General features: G+C 38.4%; 1 protein-coding gene across 7 annotated transcripts in view; it reads left to right on the top strand.

Annotated features, from left to right (window-relative positions):
• Positions 1-19,544, top strand: part of oxr1a (oxidation resistance 1a) — a 188,405-nt gene that overhangs the window by 136,310 nt on the left and 32,551 nt on the right. For 5 of the 7 annotated variants that reach the window (XM_052146833.1, XM_052146836.1, XM_052146832.1 and 2 more), the window contains 4 exons: positions 10,006-10,038; positions 14,727-14,879; positions 15,797-15,981; positions 17,327-18,000. In XM_052146833.1, coding sequence (XP_052002793.1) covers positions 10,006-10,038; positions 14,727-14,879; positions 15,797-15,981; positions 17,327-18,000 — 1,045 coding nt within the window. The remainder of the gene's footprint in view (positions 1-10,005; positions 10,039-14,726; positions 14,880-15,796; positions 15,982-17,326; positions 18,001-19,544) is intronic. The other 2 variants (XM_052146835.1, XM_052146838.1) reach the window with 1 other exon arrangement.

Here is a 19,544-nt window from a genome sequence, read left to right as displayed (position 1 = left end):
GCCATTAATGTTCTCTGTATTTCATATACATTTGATATTGTTTCAGAACTCGATGTATCTAGATACACAAAGGAACGGTTTTTGCGTTGGCAACCCCCATGTAATGATACATCATGTGAATTGTCCCATAATCATTGGTTGCGGATAGAAAGGTCAGCGGCAAATGGGGTTACAGTTAAAATGATTTGAGCTTTTAAATATTGCAACGCTTGACCTACAAGCAACACAGTGCATGGGACAACAGTGTAGCTTGATGTTTCATTTCATTGCGTTGAATGCATTAGGGAACAATTTACATGAATCATGTGAACGGGCCTTTATGGAACAGATATCATAAGCAGACTGCATGAAATCCTTCTTGTCAGTATTAGTGATGAAACATTGTGCTTTGTCATCAGCTGATCAGTCTCGAAGCATAGCTCTCCATTATGTTGTCACAGTATCCTTGTGTTTTTCTGTCCTGTGGAATGTGAAGAAGATTGTAGATGGAATTCCTGCTGACTTAAGAGAAATCATAGAAGATATAGTTCACCAAAAATGAAATGTTGCTTTCTCATTGGTTGTTCCAAACCTTTATGACTTTTTCAATGAAAATAAATAGGCACTGACTCTGTGGAGCACCAAAATGACAAATAAGAACCATGAAAGTAAAATAAAAGTAGTCCATATGACTCATGCGCTTATGGTTGCCACCATCCAGGATCTTCTGGGATTGTCCCAATTTTTGGCAATCTGTCCTTGAAAAATGTAATTACATTCCGGGACGCAAAATTTCCCAGAATTTCAATATTTTCCTGATGCCTGTAAAATGAGTCTGATGAGCACTTCAGCACATGACCATGAATGCGGTAGGGTTGAGAAGAGTTTACATTTACATTTACATTTATGCATTTGGCAGACGCTTTTATCCAAAGCGACTTACAGTGCACTTATTACAGGGACAATCCCCCCCGGAGCAACCTGGATTAAGTGTCTTGCTCAAGGACACAATGGTGGTGGCTGTGGGGATTGAACCAGCGACCTTCTGATTAACAGATATGTGCTTTAGTCCACTACGCCACCACCACTCCGAGTTACCTCTGCACTGAGCGCTACTCGTGCGGCCGTGATCAAGAGGAGCAAACCTCAATTTAATGCGCTGTTCTCAGAACAAGAGCAACAGAATCTGAGAGTCGATCAATTAAAACGCTAGATATTATTCTGTTTCTGTTCAGAAACACTTGTTGAATTCAACGTTTCCAAGAACATGCAATGTCTTCCTAATAGGATATTCATATTAGTGGTTGACAGATAAGGGGTTTTCAGTGGTCTGTTCTTAAACCAGTATATTGAATGTTAATTAACACATTTCTTAAAATGGTTACATTTATTAAAATATTGTCTATTACAAAGCAGAACCAAATAAAATGCATATTCTTTGCTTTGTTTGAGATTAAGCAATAGTTATAATTGATCTTAACATAAATATGAATAAAAGTAGGCAATGTCATTATATCCAAATGTATTATGGAAATGGGACTATTTGTTTTGCACTCTCTTGTTTTGGTTGCTGAACTTGTAAAACACTAAATAATTAAGATAAGGAAGCAACAAGGATTTTAATTTAGCTCAATGCTAACAGTTAGTCTCAGTCTCAGACAGCATGCCCATGTAATACACACAGACCATTTACAACAAGCATGATGCACATTGCAGCAAAAATGGCAAGAGCTGGCAGAAATCCATTCTGATTGGCTGGCTGCTATAGGTAACGCTTATGAGACAGGGATTTACAAGTTTTTATCAGTAAAGTTTTTTTTATATTACCAGGCTGCTACAATGTGCACATCTGAGGAAGAACTAGTTTGTTTAGTTTTTAGATTTGCCAAATATTTGAAAGTTTTTAGAATTTAAATTTTAAAGAACTTAAAGAGTACTACTTTGATCAAAATTAGCTTTTTTTAAAGAAAAGTTAATCAACATCATGCCACAAAAATGACAATTTAAACAACTCTACAGCTCAAATAATACACTAGTTTTAACAGAAGAATTAATGCAAGTGCTTTTATAAAATTATAAGCTTCACATTTCTGTGTTTACTGTAAACCCTCTAAAAATTGGCCCCATTCACTTCCATTGTAAATGCCTGTAACTTCGATATATATATATTTATTTTTAATGGTAAAAGTTACTCAATTAAAAAACAAAATTAAATTTGAAATGCATAAATCTTAAATTTGTTTTTTAAGGATATTATGAAACTAAGAAATCTTACATTAAAATGAAGGATTCCTTTCTTGGACATGTTTTCCAGAACATTTGAGCATTATAGTAAGTAGGCTAAAGTCTAATAACAGTCTTCTACCAAATAGCTTTCAACTGTGTTTGATATAATGGCAAGTGACTTTCTAGTACCAAATTAGCAATTTAACATGATTATTCCAGGATAAGCTGTTGGAGTGATTGCTGCTGGAAATGTGGCCTGTCTTTGATAAACAATTCCTTTTTCAAATAGTGATGGTGCAGTTTTTTAAATCCGTAATGTCCTGACTATATTTTGTGATCAGTTTGAATGCCACTTTGCTGAATTAATGTACCAATTTCCTTCTGAAACAGCAATATCTGTAAATTAATCCAAACTTTTGGCCGCTAGTGTATATGCAGTAATTTCTATATCAAATAAGGAGTAAACTGTCATAAATCATATGTTTTATTTCTTGTATGATTGCCAGCAAAACGTTTTTCTGTCATTGATCAGGTGTCTAGGAATTTTACACAGCCAAGATGGCAACCTATCTACTGAAGTAATATGATAACAACATACTGAAGTTGTTTTTCACCAACTTAATATGCAGAGACAACAATAAATAAGCCAATGATGTGAGTTTGGGATGGAACTATATGTTTTATGTCCACTATAAGAAGGGGTGGAATGTTCAGAAAACAAATTATAGTTTGCAATCATTTTTTTAATGTTTGGTAACATAGAAATGACACACTTCACCTTTAAATAATGGAAAACTAAACATACCACTGGTGATTTGATACTAGTTACCAAAGGAGGGCAGATGGATACATAAGGTTAACCTAATTATACTTACGTATGTATACAGTGGTGGCCAAAAATATTGGCAATTGGTAAATATTAACAAATAAGGCTGTGAAAATAAAAATCTGTATTGTTTATCCTTTTGATCTTTCATTCACAAAATTCTAACCTTTAATTGAAGTAAAACAATTGAAAGAGGGGAAGTATCTTATTATTAAATAAATATTTTTCTCCAAAACACGTTGGCCACAATTATTGGCACCCCTAGAAATTCTTATGAGTAAAATATATCTGAAGTATGTTCCCATTCATATTTTATATTTTTTAGTGCACATGGGTGACTAGGAACATGAAATTGTTCCACCATGACTTCCTGTTTCACAAGGGTATAAATATGAGGTAACACACAAGCCAAATTCCCTTAATCATAAATCACAGTGGGTTAGACGAAAGAATATAATTCTGATGTGAGGCAAAATGTTGTTGAGCTTCACAAAATGGGAAGTGGCTATAAGAAAATAGCCAAAGCATTGAAAATTCCTATTTCCAACATCAGGGTAATAATTAACAAGTCCCAATCAACTGGAGCTCTTAAGAATCGACCTGGAAAAGGACACGTGTCTATATTGTCTCTATGCACAGTGAGGAGGATGACTCAATTGGTCCAAGAATCTACAAGGATCACAGCTGGAGAATTGCAGAACTTTGGGTCTTGAGATCAGAAGGTCCCCAAAAACATATCAGACATCACCTACATATCCACAAGTTGTTTGGGAGGGTTTCAAGAAAAAAAGCCTCTACTCTCATCCGAAAACAAACTCAAGCATCTTCAGTTTGCCAGACACTACTGGAACTTAAAATGGGACCGGGTTCTATGGTCAGATTAAACAAACAAAAAAAAAAAGAGTATTTTGGAGTTACCAGAGATGGGTTTGGCATACACAGAGATTAAGTAGTCCCCAATGCCCACGGTTAAATGTGGTGCTGGAGCTTTAATGTTGTGGGGCTGTTTTTTTGCCAGAGGTCCTAGGCATATTGTTCGGATACATGGCATCACAGACTCTATCATATACCAACAGATAAAATATCAAAACCTGGCTACCTCTGCCAGAAAGCTTAACATGAGTTCTGGTTGGATCTTCCAGCAGGACAATGATCCAAAACAAACATCAAAATCAACACAAAAATGGTTTACTGACCACAAAATCAAGGTTCTGCCATGGGCATCCCAGTCCCCTGACCTGAACCCCATAGAAAATTTGTGGGGTGAACTGAAGGGAGAGTCCACCAAAATGGACCTCTGAATTTGAAGGATCTGAAGAGATTCTGTAAGGAGGAATGGTCTCAGATCCCTTGCCAGGATTTCTCCAACCTCATTAGGCATTCTAAGAGAAGACTCAGAGCTGTTATCTTGGTAAAGGAAGTTTGCAAAAAGTATTGAATAAAATGGCACCAATAATTATGGCCAATGTGTTTTGGAGAAAAATATTTATTTAATAATGAGATATTTCCCCTCTTTCAATTGTTTTACTTCAGTTAAAGGTTAGATTTTTGTGATTTATTTTTTTTTAGTGAAAGATCAAAAGTATGCAGATATTTTTTCACAGCCTTCTTTGCTTCCAATATTTTTGGCAACAACTGTATAATGGATGTACTTCTGCAAATTTGCTTTTGTGCAGGTATTGAGAACACCTTGCTAAAATAAACCCAGCGCTGTGTTTTCACTGTCGGCCATGATATTTACACACCCACTGTAATTAAATAACTGTCCTATGCTGTGTTGAGTTGCCCTCATTCTGAGGAGCCCTTCATGTAAATCACGCCGATATGAGCTGCTTTATAATCACTTTGCTCTGAAATGGCTTTAAAGGTTTTATTTTTATTTGGATTTCAACCAAACAATCGTTGTAGCCAAGTAAATTGAAAATGTTTAATGTAAGAGCTAAAACAGTACATATTTAGTTTAACCTTTAAATGCATGGGTGTTTTGTCAAACATTACTAAACCTCGGGGCCCATATTCACAAAAAATCTAAAGTCTAAAAGTAGCTCCTAACATGGAAATTTAGGAGCAACTCTTAAAAAAATTATTTTCGGATGATACATTTTCATCTAAGAGTAATTCATGAATTATTTTAACTAGGGATGCAAATTCTTTTAACCAAGTAACCACCAGCATTAACTGGTTATTAATCGGTTAACCAATATAAGCCATGAATCAAACAAGTGGCCAAACAGGCAAGACAATATGTTTTGTCAACAACGGGGGCTATAAACATATGCTCTTAGATACTGAGGCTTGCAGATGTTCGTTTTTTATATGGACCACATAGTACTTGTACTACTACTAAACTCTAGCATCGTATTTTCAATTTGCATTGAAACATGTCTTCACTTATGAAACGTTCCCACAGGCACAGCACATGATCAGACTGAGAGGAAGAGAGTGGTTTACATGATTTACATTTACATTTATGCATTTGGCAGACGCTTTTATCCAAAGCGACTTACAGTGCACTTATAACAGGGACAATCCCCCCGGAGCAACCTGGAGTTAAGTGTCTTGCTCAAGGACACAATGGTGGTGGCTGTGGGGATCGAACCAGCAACCTTCTGGTTAACAGTTATGTGCTTTAGCCCACTACGCCACCACCACTCTACTATAGTCCAACAGCAATACAATGATAACAGCACCTGTGTACATAACATGCCCTACCGATTTTATTGGTTGAGAAAATAGTTTATGCCAGTTAACGTCTACATCCCTAATTTTAACATTAAAAGTAGCTCCTAAACCCTCAAAAGTCTGCCTGAGGACTTCTAAATCCCGCAGAGTGACTCACAAATGATCCAAAGCATGCCTGCTGTCGTCAATCCACATTAAAAATAGTTTTTAATATCCTAAAAACAATGTTTTAGGATATTATTATGACAACCTTTTAAAAAGGTATCACCTGAATCGCAATTGAGTGGATGAATAGCACTGTAGCACTGTGTTTGTGTTAAGTGCGTGTAGCTTTGTGAGTGAACTGTTGCAGATAAAGGCTTTACCTTTAGCATCTTAGAAAAAAGAACACAGTACCTTACACTGCCTCCTGGTCTCCATGGTGACTACTTTGTTGGTGCCAGATTCCTTCCTCAACATTTGCTTAAACCTACGTGCTTGTGTGCTCTGTCTCAGACACTCCTTTCCCCTTCATTCTTTCACACATATGTAGGCCGCTCCTTTGGGAAAAAGAAGCTGTGAGCTGGCAAGCAGTCTGGGAAAATTGCTGTAATGGGGACGAAACGAAGCCCTTGAAACTGAGAGACTTTTGCTTTGTTCCAAAACCTAGTGAGCTGTCCACCTAGACACCTTTTATTGGCATCATAGGCATGGACCTGACACAAAATCTGTTCCAAAAGGTAGTCGGTAACAATATACTACCTTTAAAGACACTTATTTTGGCCAAATTGTAAGGCAGGATTGCATGCATCTTTTGCAGAGAACAAAATTTTATTGAATTTCGAAGAGCTCAGTAAATATATACTGTTAATTTAGTTATATTTCATTTTCATGTTCAATCTATTTTGGACTATTTTAACCTTTATTTATGTGTGCTATGTATTTTTATGCGTACAGGCAAATTTCATGATTGTGGTGGCATTTATGCAAACTGAACATGGTTCCTTAAACGTGTCATTGCAGTTTCAAGGTGAAATGTCTACTGTGTGGCGCTGAAAGCTATTTCATTTTTCTCCTGAACAGATTAGGTTTTAAAGGATAATTGCCTATCAAGTTTAAATTAACAAAACATACCTTCCTTTCCTAAACATAACCTATAGTGACATAAAAGCAAATGTTAGAAAAATGCAATTGCTGAAGCAACTTCGTCATTTTGTGGTGCTTCTATGACACTTTCGGTTCACATGTCAACTCACGTGCTCTGTGGGACTTACAGTATTTGAACACGCTTCAGATGTCTATGCAATTAAACTAAGTGTGTTAATATTCAAGTAGCTATTCTCTTCAAACTGTTGCTCATTACTACTCTGTCAATAGTTGACCTGAAAGAGAAAACTTTAGAAAAAGACTGTTGACACTATGGGCCACAATATCACACCTTCCAGCAATGCTGACAGTGCATTACATATACATGCATTGGGTTATGAATCAAAGAAATTTCAGAACACAACAACATACGAAAGGCACCATGCATAGCTAGAAACATTTGTGTTCCCTTACTTGTGTAAAGTATGCTTGGAAAGCAGCTGTATGTAGGGAGCAGACAGCACGGCAGATCAGTAGTTATTGTATAGGAGTCTTTCTGACTCTCAGAACAGGCAGCAGAACTCATTGCCCTCTTCAGCCAAAGCGAGAGCCATTTCACTGCCCGCTACAGTAGAGGTCTTAGAGACTTAGAGACTTGGCAATGCAGACTAAGGGCATCAGCCAGGTGATGTTTGATTCAGTTGTGTAAAGAAAGCACTTCAGTAAAGCAAGCAACTCTTTTGCCCAGGCTTTAACATTCTTTTAATTAAAGAGCCATTATTGCAGCACTACAGATTGGCCGGGTATTAATGAGTAAAGTGGATGCCCTGGCATGTTTGTCTGTAATGAAGAGCAAAGTTCTATATATTAAACCAAAGCAACCAGCTCTAAGGTGGATCACAACAATACAAACTTTGATTTGATGCAAAGAAATAGTTGAAAATTGGACAAAAAGACAAAACTGTGTACTTAAGGGAATAGTTCGCCCAAAAATGAAAATTTTCTCATCATTTACTTACACTTATGCCATCCCAGATATGTATGACTTTCATTCATCTACTGAACACAAATGAAGATTTTTTTGAAGAATATCTCAGCTATTTTGGTTCATACAATGCAAGTGAATGGGTGCCAAAATTCCAAGTCAGCATAAAAGTAATCCAGTAGAATCCAGAGTTCAAATATTTTTTTCAGAAGCTATATGATATGTGTGGGTGAGAAACATCAATATTTAAGTCATTTTTTACTATAAATTCTCCTTCATGCTCAGTTTAACTTTAACTTTAACTTTCACATTCTTCTTCATGCATATCGCCCCCTACAGGGCAGGGAGAAGAATTACTAGCAAAAATTCTTTTGCTCATTATACGCATGGGTATCTGTTTCTCACCCATGCGTATAATATCACTTCTGAAGATATGGATTAAAACACTGTAGTTGCACAGATTACTTTTATGCTGCCCTTATGTGCATTTTGGCATGTCAAAATTTTGGCACCCATTCACTTGCATTGTGTGAATCTACAGAGCTGAAATATTCTTTAAAAAATCATAATTTGTGTTCTGCAGAAGAAAGAAACATCTGTTATGGCATGAGGTTGAGTAAATGATGAGAGAATAAAATTTTTGGGGTGAACCATCCCTTTAACGTCTTATATGAGGGCTTGAACTACAATCCCATGAAACATTGCAAATGATGCAATCATATGAAATTTATAATACAAAAATATATGATAAAAAATATCAAACTATTGATTTAAAGTTGATTATAAGTATAGAAATAATGTATTTTATTTTATTGCAAAATATTCAGATCTTTGCAAATATATAAGTATGAGACTGTAGAAATTCTTGCATCATTCACAGTGCATCCTAGGAGTGGGCGGTTGCCGCAGAGCTCGTTTGATGTTCTTTGTTGGCCGTGATTCTCTTAGTGGCTTAACGTATCTCTTCAAGATCAATGGTAGTGTAGTTCTTCACCTGGAATTCCGCTATTAAACCCGCTTTTAAATTAAGTTGAAATAATATGGTCAGATGGTTTCAACAAAAGCATATTAACAAACTGTGTTGTTGTTAGCCTGCCTGGGATCGTTCCAAAGATGGCCACAGAGTGGACTGACTTGCCTTAAAAGAATCTTTGATAATATTCCACATACCATGGTAGATGAATGTTGTTTTGGCATTATTTAATTTTCTAAATACCATGGTAGATGAATATTATTCTGTTATTTCCTATTTCAGATACTGAACTGTGGTTGGTGATTTTAGACACCATTCATTTACACTCTTTTCCAGCTTCTTGCCGGTTCTTGGCCAGTTTAAGCTGCTATTTGGTCAAGACCTTTGCCATTTTCCTCGAAGTTCTGGCTATGTGAGACTAGGCAAGCACTGACTGTTTGTGAAATATGATAACTTTTTTTTGGCCTGTATCCATTGTATCATACTGATCTCATCCACCCTTCCTGCAGTTTGCTAAATTTAGTGTGCTTCATGAGAAATGAGAGGGAGTGAGAAACCGGCCGAGAAATAGAGCAAAGTAGTACAGATAAGGAAGGCCTCTCTGTGTGTGCGCGTGTGTATGTGCGTGCGCGTGTGTGTATGTGTGTGTTAGAGAGAGGGCCAGTGTTAATTACCAGTGGCCGCTGGTGTTGGCTGACACTACGAAAGTTGACTTTGCCTCTGTTACTGGTCTGATTTCCTGTCTTGTGGTGCTCTCCTCATGTCAATGACAGCATTAAAATTTTTCAGAATCAAAGCAGTGCAGATGGTTATATGGATGCAATTGTTCTGTATATAAGCAAACTGTACAACATCATACAGTGTCAAAGGAATGTTAAGTTCACCTAAAATAAAATTCTGTCATCATTTACTCACTCTTATGCCTTTTGAAATCTATACGACTTCCTTTCTTCTTGGAAACACAAAAAGGAATTATTAATAGCAGAATACCCAGGCTGCTCTTTTCCATAAAATTAAAGTGAATGTTGACCAAGGGTGTCAAGCAAGCGATTCAAGGCAGGTTTTTGGTAAATTAACGGCTTGCATTTCAGTCTGTATGTTTTCAGAAGGCTTGCAATATAGCACATGCCACATGGACTACTTTTTATTATGTTTTATGGTCCTTTTTTGCTTTTTGAAGCTTAACAGCCCCTGGTCCCCATCCAGTTTCATTGTTAGGAAAAGATCGGCTTTGACATTCTGCTAAACTTTTATTTTGGTTTTTCACAGATGAAAGTCAAACAGGTTTGGAACAGCAAGAAGGTAAGTAAATTATGACAAAATTTGTATTTTTGTGTGAACTCTGCCTTAAACTTTTTGCTTTGCCCTTGCAAAACCTATTTTTGCCCAGCAGATGGTGCTGCAGCTTGTTGTCATAGTAATTCACAACAAACAGATGAATATAGATATCCACAGAGCCTGTAATTGTGATGAGCATTTATTTGGATAAAGGGGTGCTGTTGTTTATCATATAGTTACGATTGGCATCAGTTGATAGCATCTGTTATGTTGCTCACTCTTAGTAGATGACTCATTACAATAATAAAATCTATATTGCGATTTCTTCCCTTCCATCTTCTGCTTCAGACTAATAGCACAATTAATATACTAAGAGCACAATGACCATACTGTTTCAAATGTTTCAGAATTGGGGTTGTATTTAGTTCTAACCGGTAACCTTTTGCAATCGAGGCTGCGAAACTTCCGAACCGGAATGGAAATATACAGTTTTTGATCACAATGAACCGAAATGAAAAACATTTAGTTTTTGGTCCCTGGTCAGAAACGCTTTTAAGGCGAAATTAACAAAGTGTTAATTCTGGCTTTGTCTAGAAGGTAACACCCTGGCAGCCTGAACTCATATTCACATTGTACTCATACTGGATTTATTCCAGTCTTATTCTGGACTCATTCTTGTCTCATACTGGACTTATTCCTGTCTCATAATATTCCTGTCTCATACTGGATTTATACTGAATTTATTCCTGGCTTATTCTGGAATCATACTTGACTTAGTCCTGCACACACACACACACACACACACACACACACAGAGAGAGAGAGACATGCACATCTTTGAGCAGCTGGAAAAAACTGACACTTTATGCAACTTAAGTGTTTGGGTAGTGACTCCACAAAAGACCACCAACTTTTTCAGTCTCTTTCTCGCTATCTTAATCTCTGGATAGGACTGTGACCGTGTTTACGTCAGGGTTGCTGTCACAATACATTACAATGCTTCAGTGAAAATCTCACTACAAAAAACAGACACATTAAAACCCCTTATTACTGCTTTGCTTAATCGTTTTGATTGAAAGTTTTTTTGGTGATTTTTACCTTTAAACTGTTGCTTTCCTCATCTTCCTGTTAATTCTTGTTACATTTGCCAATCTAGAGCTGTTTTAACACTCCAAAAGAACTGAAAACACACCTAATATGCATATGCATGGGGTGTTTGTTTACATAGACTTATCTAATAAAAGTGGCATATATTTATTTGCTCTAGAATCACAGTTGCAAGAAGTTATATATCATCAATTCAAATGCTGATTCTTGGGAACAGTGGTTATAGAAGGAGACATACTGTACACTGACTGTCATGAATATCTCTGAACAGTGTAAACATGCAGTGGAAAGATGCTGTAGGAGCAGACCTAGCCAGCTCATCTGCTTTGCTGTGTGCAGCAGTGGGGGCGTGGTCAAGCGGTACGGGCGCTTACACCTGAGCTAAATTAAACACCTGCTTCTAATTCGAGCAAGCATGGGGAGAGCGGCATAACAGCAGCCACACAACCAGCAGACCGGGGAGAGAGCCTGGGTCCAGAAAGTTATTATGAAGCTGAAAAGTTTATTATTGTGAAGCTGAAAAGTTTATTATTTTGAAGCTGAAGAGACTATTGTGTGATGCTGTGAGCGCTGAAGTGTGGTCATTAAAATCCTTACCTGTGAGTGGAGCAACCTGCCTCCCGTGTCCTCCTTACCGACCACCCTCACACTGTGATGTGAGGAAAAGTTATTTGAATGAAAATTCATTCTAGAATCCACAGAATCACTTACCTGACATTTGTGACACTGTAAAATTTTTGCCAATGTTAGTGAAATGTTTAGCGAACCAAATGCAGCCCAGTAGATTTACACTTTCTGATGACAGAAATACAAAAGATGAATCTACAATCTTTCGCCCTATGTCAGTAGAGAAACACTGACATTTATAACTTATAATGATTAAAGTAATCACAAGTCTCCCATAATCAGCCAAAATGTGTTTCAGAACACTATAAAATAAAATAAATCCTTTATTCCACAAATTCGCGACTCTCACAATTAATATTTAATCCACAAATCTCCCAAAAATCCTCCATGGAGCTGCTCCCGCAAAATCTTCCCTGACAAGCATAGCAGTCCCTGTTCCCAACCTCCAGCCTTGATATTACACAACCTGCCATGCCGTGACAGACCGACCCACCCATCAGATCCCAGAAAAGCAACCAGAGAGTCAAAATATGCCTTCCTGAACCCCAGTTCACAGTTAACATTCTCCGCCTCTTCCAAAGACAGTTCTCCTCCTGCGGCAATCCAGGAAGGATGTGTTTGTCTCGCACAGCATCAAGAGGAAGGATGCTACTGTTGTAACGCATAGTAAAACGCAAATAGCTGTGTGTGTTTACAGCTCTGTGATGCGGGCTTGCTGTTTATAGCTCGCTTCATCATCTAAGCCATTATTAACAACCACAATTTATATGAACGCTTAGCATCTAGTGTTCCTGGGAACACTTCGATTAGGAACATTAAACGAGCAAACATCTTTTTGGTTGGATATCATACAGTCTTTTTTAATGGGGCACTAAGTAAGTTCTTGTTCATGTCATCTTAGACATACACTGACACCTAGTGGCCTGGATGCATCAACATTCAAACGCAATAGTTTTCAGTTACTGATGCCAATGTAAAAATTCCCAATTCAGAGTCAGCCAGGATTACTATTGTATTGGGGATGGATGTCTCTGAAAATCTATTTGTAATACATAATTTGTAAGCATAGGGTTAGACAGGTCACCTCATTCACAGATAATCTGTGCAGTCAATCCAGCCTCATACCATCTCTTTCAAAGCTTCAAAAAAAGCTTCAAAGCATTTGGGCAAAACAATAGAAAAACGGTGTTCCTCCAGCTGTCAAGAGTTAAAATTTAATATCAATCTGATTAAAAATTATTAAATAATTTATTAATTAATTAAATAAACATGAAACTATATTTGGCATATGGAAAGATGTTTAAAGAAATTATTCAACCCACATTTTTGTCTCATTTACTTATGAAACATAAAATATGATTTTAGGCAGAATGTCTTTTTTACAACAAAAAAGCTACAAAAATAATGACAACATTTAAATTTGGGGTTGAACTATTCACTTTAAATGACCATGTCCAAAATATAATCTAGCTACTTAGTTGTCACGTGTTTATTTAATCAATTATTGAACAAAATTTTTAAATATGTGCTAATCTGACAGAGGAGGTTCGATCTGGTTCCACCAAAGATTTGTCCTCATTCTACCTAACCATCTTCAGGAGTTTTTCCTTGCCCCAGTTGCCTTTGGCTTGCTCACTGGGGATTTCAAAGTACTATTTTCTGTAAACTTCTTTTGGAACTGCTGTTATTGTGAAAAGCACTCTTCAAATAATAAAGTGACAATGAATATGTGTGTGGCAGGGCGGAGGGCGGGGCCGGGTCGTGATCCTACACGTTTCTCGCCTCCTCCTTTCCATTGATCACTTTACACTGGTGCGGAAACCCGGGAAGGACGAGGGATATGCCGTAGTAGAGTTCTCGCCACTACCGTCCACCCCAACGGAGCAGCCGCGGCCATCTGCCGGGGGACAAGGAGCCCAGCCGCCTGAAAGAGGACGATGGCCGCCGACCACAATGGGAGAAGGGGCTCCTAACCGACCGCCTGGAGCGGTCAGGGCCACTGCCAGGGGCGGAAGAGTTCCCTACCAGCCGCTGAAATGTGGCGGGGTTTAAGACCGCCGACCGCGAGCAGGGAGGGGCTCACTGCCAACCGCCTGGAGCAAGAGAACCGCTTCCAGGGGCGGGGGAGACCCCTTCTGTTCCCCGAGAACGCGGCGGGGCGTTCCGTCCGCCAGGGGCTGGAGGACTGCCTCTGATCCGCCCGGAGAGGCGCTGCTGTCGTCCGATAGAGGGTGGAGGAGTGGCCGAGGAACAAGTCCGGAATGAGACAGAAAATGGTCCAGTGTGAGTTCAGTATGACATCAATATACAACAGGAATAAGTGCAGTATGAGACCGGAATAAATCCAGTATTGGTCCAATATGAGACTGGAATAAATCCAGTATGAGTACAGAATGAGACCAATATCAGACTGGAATAAGTCCAGTATGAATCCAGAATGAGACATGAATAAGTCCAGAATGAGACGTTATAAATCAGGAATGACTCCAATATGAGCCCATTATGAGACAGGATTAAGTATGAGTACAGACTGACACCAGTATGAATTCCGTGTAGGACTAGTATGCGTCCAGAGTGAGATCTGAACAGAGAGTCTAGGTTGCCTTTTTTGAGACCAAAATTTGCCCGGTTTGAGACCTGTATTAAACCACTGTGAGTCCATTATGTGTCTAGTTTGAGACAAGAATGAGTCCAGTATGAGTTCAGAATGAAACTAGCATCAGTCCATTTTTAAATCAATATGAGTTTTGTGTGAGTCCTGAATAAGACCAGTACGAGTCCAGGATAGAGTTTGTGTCCAGTGTGAGGCCAGAATTAGACTACTACTAATTCAGTATGAGACAAGTTCAATATGAGACCAGAATAAATCCAGTATTTGACAAATCTGAGTTGAGTATGCGTCCTGTGTGTCTTTGGGATGTAAGCAGATCACTCATACAATAAAAGTTCTCAGTGGCAGTAATCTTAATCTTTTTCAGGACTCCAATGTTCCTCCTCGCTCAGAGGCTCCAGCCCCTCCAGTCCTGTCTGCTCTGCGGCCCTCCCGTGTGGTTTCCTCCACTTCAGAGGAAGAGGAGGCACTGACAGAGAAGTTCCTCAAAATCAACTGCAAGTACATCACAGATGGCAAGGTGAGTCAGCATTCACCTTTACAGTTACAACTAATCCAAAGTTACACAAAGTTCTGGCACTTACAGGGGAACACAGAGGAGTTCTTGTGCACTAATAAGATTCTTATCTTCCTCTGGAAAAACTAAAGACTGCAAACAATGAAGACTTCTAAGTTTTGTTTCAAGTGTAGGTGTTGTGCAGCTGTCTCCATTTATGATCTGTTCCCATTGGGAATACTTTTTGCCTTACAAGTGTTATAGTATTAGTGCAGAGCTGATTGGCTCTCTCACTTTCTCCCCTTGTAGATATGGTATTGATTAGGTTTTAGTGTTTTAAATTGGAACTCTGGACTCTTGTGAACAATAACTAGGACCAGGAAAGGCTTATATGCCATGCGTTTCCTCAGGAATTTCAGATTTTAGAAAACAGTTACTGTTTTTAATTCATGAGTAATATATGTTCTGTGGTTAACATAACATAAAGACACATTCCGGTTTTATTCTACAATATAAATCACACCATGTCATACCTCAAGCATACGTAAGGACTACAGCACTGCAATACAAAGCGAAAACACGGCTACTATGAAAAAAAACAGTACCTGAGAAAAAATAGCTTTTTTTTTATTAATTTTTATTGTCTAGCCAAAGACTAATAGTCTCACTCTGTTTTCTCTGAATCTGAGCAATCATTTGAAAATTATTACTTACTGCATTTGGCCTTTGCAGTGTAGAACAGTTGTTCTGTGATGAATCGCATGGCATTCGCCAAGCATGCAAATCTGCATACTTGTTCTACATGCAAAACATCACTCTTTTAGTCGTCTTTGAACAATGCCACTCTAGATATTGGTGAAGCCATGACTCCCAGACACCATTTAAGATGAATTCCAGGTATAAGTGGGGACAATCTGACATACCTGTTCCATGTGTTACAGGGTGTTGTTAGTGGGGTGTTGCTGGTAACACCCAACAACATCATGTTTGACCCTCACCGGACGGATCCTCTGGTTCTGGAGCGAGGATGTGAGGAGTACGGCATCATGTGTCCATTGGAGGAGGTTCAGTCTGCAGCCGTCTACAGAGAGATCACAGACAGCAAGATCCGAGCCTCTGTGCCCCCGTAAGATGAATGTCTCACCTAATACAGTTCCAATAGGTCTAGGACACAACTCTCAGCATATGACCCTAATAAAAAAAACAATTGTATTGTAGGAATGTGATGGAATTCCTACATTAGTTTGGAACCAAACAGATCCCAATAGGATCAAATAAGAATATTCTAAAGGGGTGTGCAGAAAGTGCTAGGTGGATTGTAATGGAATTGATCAGAAGGCGTGTTATTGCCGCATTATTTCTTATTCACTGTTGCTAAGTGCACAGCCAATATACTCATTATGTTTATCCCAGATTCATCAGACTGGTCCATTGTTTTAAAAGTATCATTGAGTTGCTATGCGTCAAAGGTTGGATTATTTGTAACTTGACTTAAAAAGACATATAGTTTTAAATATAAAAGACTCTCAAAAGTTAAAATGATAGTGGCATTACATGTTATTAATTGGATTTATCTTTAGATGTCTTATCTAGATTGAATATCTCTCTACGGTAAGCATCAGGAACTTCATCAGGATCAGCTTCTGTACGGTTACTTCAGATATTCAATGTTTGGCTTTATTATACAGGAAATTGATTTTTTTATTCCAAGTTTAATTAAGCATGAATTACACTGCCTATGTCTGGGTTATTTCGATTTGTAATCAGAAGGTAACGATTTTATCAGCCCTTCCACCCACAGATATTTATATCCTCTGTTGGTTTATGAATGATTATGTGTTGAAATGAGCTCAGAGCTGTATTCTGAGATTCATCAGTCAGTCTGTTCACTCAGTTGTGCATGTGAAGCAAAGATGCCTTTGATCGTGCAGATGTACAGACTGAAAGACCTACTTTTCATTTATGCACTTTAATATTCACTTGTACACTTATTATTTGCACCAAATAGTTTTTATTAGAGTAACATTTTTGTCTTTGATGTTTTAGATTTCTTAAAGGCTCATCCAAAAATTACAATTCCATCATCAGTTGCGTAAATGTTAATTTATTGCACATTACATATTGTTTTACTGTATTACACTAAATTATTGTAATATATTCATTCTTATCAGAATATTTTGAATGCAGTACAATAAATGCTTAAATAAATAAAGAATAAACAATTAAAAAAAATACCATCACTATTTTTGCATTACAGTAATGAAAATTATACTTTCTTGCACAAAATAGTCACCTTAAAGGGATTGTTCACCCAAAAATGAACTTTCTGTCATCATTTAAACACCCACATCACTTGTGAGAATGAGAGCCTCAGTCATCCTTCATTTTCATTGAATGGAAAAAAGATGCAATGAATGTAATGTGCAGTGAAAGATTTATTTAGATGTAAAACTTCTCTATTTGGGTTGCAGGGATCTTGATGCCGTGTTCTCCGAAAGCTCTCAGCAAATGGATCAGCGTCTGCGGGAGGGTTACGACAGCGCCAGCACAGCTCCTCGCAGCACCGAGGGCTCCATCTCGGAGGATGTCTTCACCGAGTCGGAGCTCTCGCCCATCCGCGAGGAGCGGCAGTCCACAGATGAGCTCCAACAGGAAGACAAATCATCAGGAGCCACATACCAATCCATGCAGACTCTCGCTCAAGAACCTCACACAGAGCAGACCTTCCATACAGATAAGAAGGACAAGCCTAAACCAGAGGCACCAAAGGAGGAAGGAGAACCAGCCAGTGACACTGCTCAGCCAAACAACCCCAAACAGCCCAGCCAGGAGCAGCCAAGCACACCCACAAGCAGGGACCACCAGCAGCTGCCATACTACCAGACCGAAGAAGTCGCCCCCTCCTCAGGTTCTCAGAGCTCTGCCCCAGGAGCAGAGGAAGCCACTGTGCAAGAAAGTAGCTCAGATGGGGCTAACCTGACCCGAGAGGGCAAACGAGATTCAGAGACAGATGTAGAGGAGCTGAGGAAGATGTGGAAGAGTCACACTATGCAACAAGCCAAAGAACAGCGAGAGAGCGTCCAGCAGGCCCAGAGAGAGATCATCCAGGAATCCAAGGGCAGCCAGAGATTGAGCTCTGCTGAGGGTATGACAACATGCTCTCTAGTGTCTGTCTATCTGGGGTTGTTTTCTCATGGATGATCACTTTTCAAAAGGCTCTTTTCCACCATCGGGCAGATTGGTTCTCGTTGCAGATCCGCACCGAACTATGTTTAAATGGAAATGCTACTGGAACCATTACTCAATGTGCTCAGAACCATTTGGCTGGGTGTGGAAGTGCTCTCTCATTTTCCTTTATCTTTTAACATAAAAGAGCTTGATGTACTATGAAAACATACTGTCATTTTTACAAGTCAGTACTTTCTCCCCAGTTAAAAAAGACAGTTTAGCTGTAAGATGTGCTAAGCTCTCTTTATGCCCAGAGATAATTTGTATCCCAGTGTCTAAGTATTTACGGATAGTTAATCAATTCAAACAGCTTTTATAATGAACCCAGGAGTTAGTTAACCCTAACCACTAACCGCTAATGTTAGAAAAAAAACATTAACATTATAAGTAGGGTCGTAGCAAGGTATTCTGGACCCCCTGACAATATATTGCTCTGGGCCCCTTTTCTATTACAAAATACAGTTTATAATTTGTTGTGGGCCCCCCTGGAACTGTTGGCCCCAGAATAATTTCCATTTTTCACCCCACTAGCTGATTATAAGTGAACCTCTGGAAAAAAAATTTAATGATCAAAAAATGATTATCAATGGCTACTAAAAAATTACTTTTTTTAACTATAGACAGTGACGTCAGGGATAACAACATATTCTCTATAATAATGTGTGTTCAACATTTAGCCTCAATGAGCCTCTTTACATTTACATTCTTTGCATTTGACATCAAACTGTGCACACAACTGTTGATTACATTGGATAAGCCGGTAAGAACTCATGCAACGAATGCAATGAAATCAGGGTAAAGGGCAAAAATATACCCATGCTGATCAGTTTATTCTGAAGCAGTTTATGACCTTACACCAATAAAGGCAAGCTGTTTCATGCAATTACATGACCACACACATTGTCGGCTTATTAAACTTAATCGGTGTAAGAACGTGCATGCTCATTGTAACCATTAATGAATACATTAGCTAGCAGCGTTCATACATTTTACTATTAAATCGTGCTTCTGTCCTGGTGTGGCATGTTGAGGAGTGCTGATAACCTTGTGTGGCTATGTTGATGGTGAAGACAAGGGAGTGCTGGGAAATGAACAGGGCCACTTTACTTTGGCTTTTACATGCTGCTTTGATCTCTCTATGGCAGATTGTACCTCAGCCCTCTCTCTCGTACAGAGATAAACTAAAGTCTATCAAACTTGACAACTGCACACACATGCACAAAAAATATTGATTACCACAAAAAAAAATTTGACTTGATTAATAATTTTTTTTAAAAAAGCCAAAAATCTGGGTTACAGTTGAGGCACTTACAATGGAATTGAAAGGGAACCAGTTTCTGAATGTTAAAATACTTTTTAAAAGTATAGCCACAAGACATAAACAGTATGCATTTAAACATGGTTTTAGTGTGATAAAATCTCTTACTAACCTTTTCTGTGTAAAGTTATAGCCAATTTTAC

The sequence above is a fragment of the Xyrauchen texanus genome, chromosome 17 (genome assembly GCF_025860055.1).
Source record: "Xyrauchen texanus isolate HMW12.3.18 chromosome 17, RBS_HiC_50CHRs, whole genome shotgun sequence".
Classification (NCBI taxonomy): domain Eukaryota; kingdom Metazoa; phylum Chordata; class Actinopteri; order Cypriniformes; family Catostomidae; genus Xyrauchen; species Xyrauchen texanus.
Note: the sequence above shows the minus strand (reverse complement) of the source record. Positions and strands in the feature narration are given on the sequence as shown.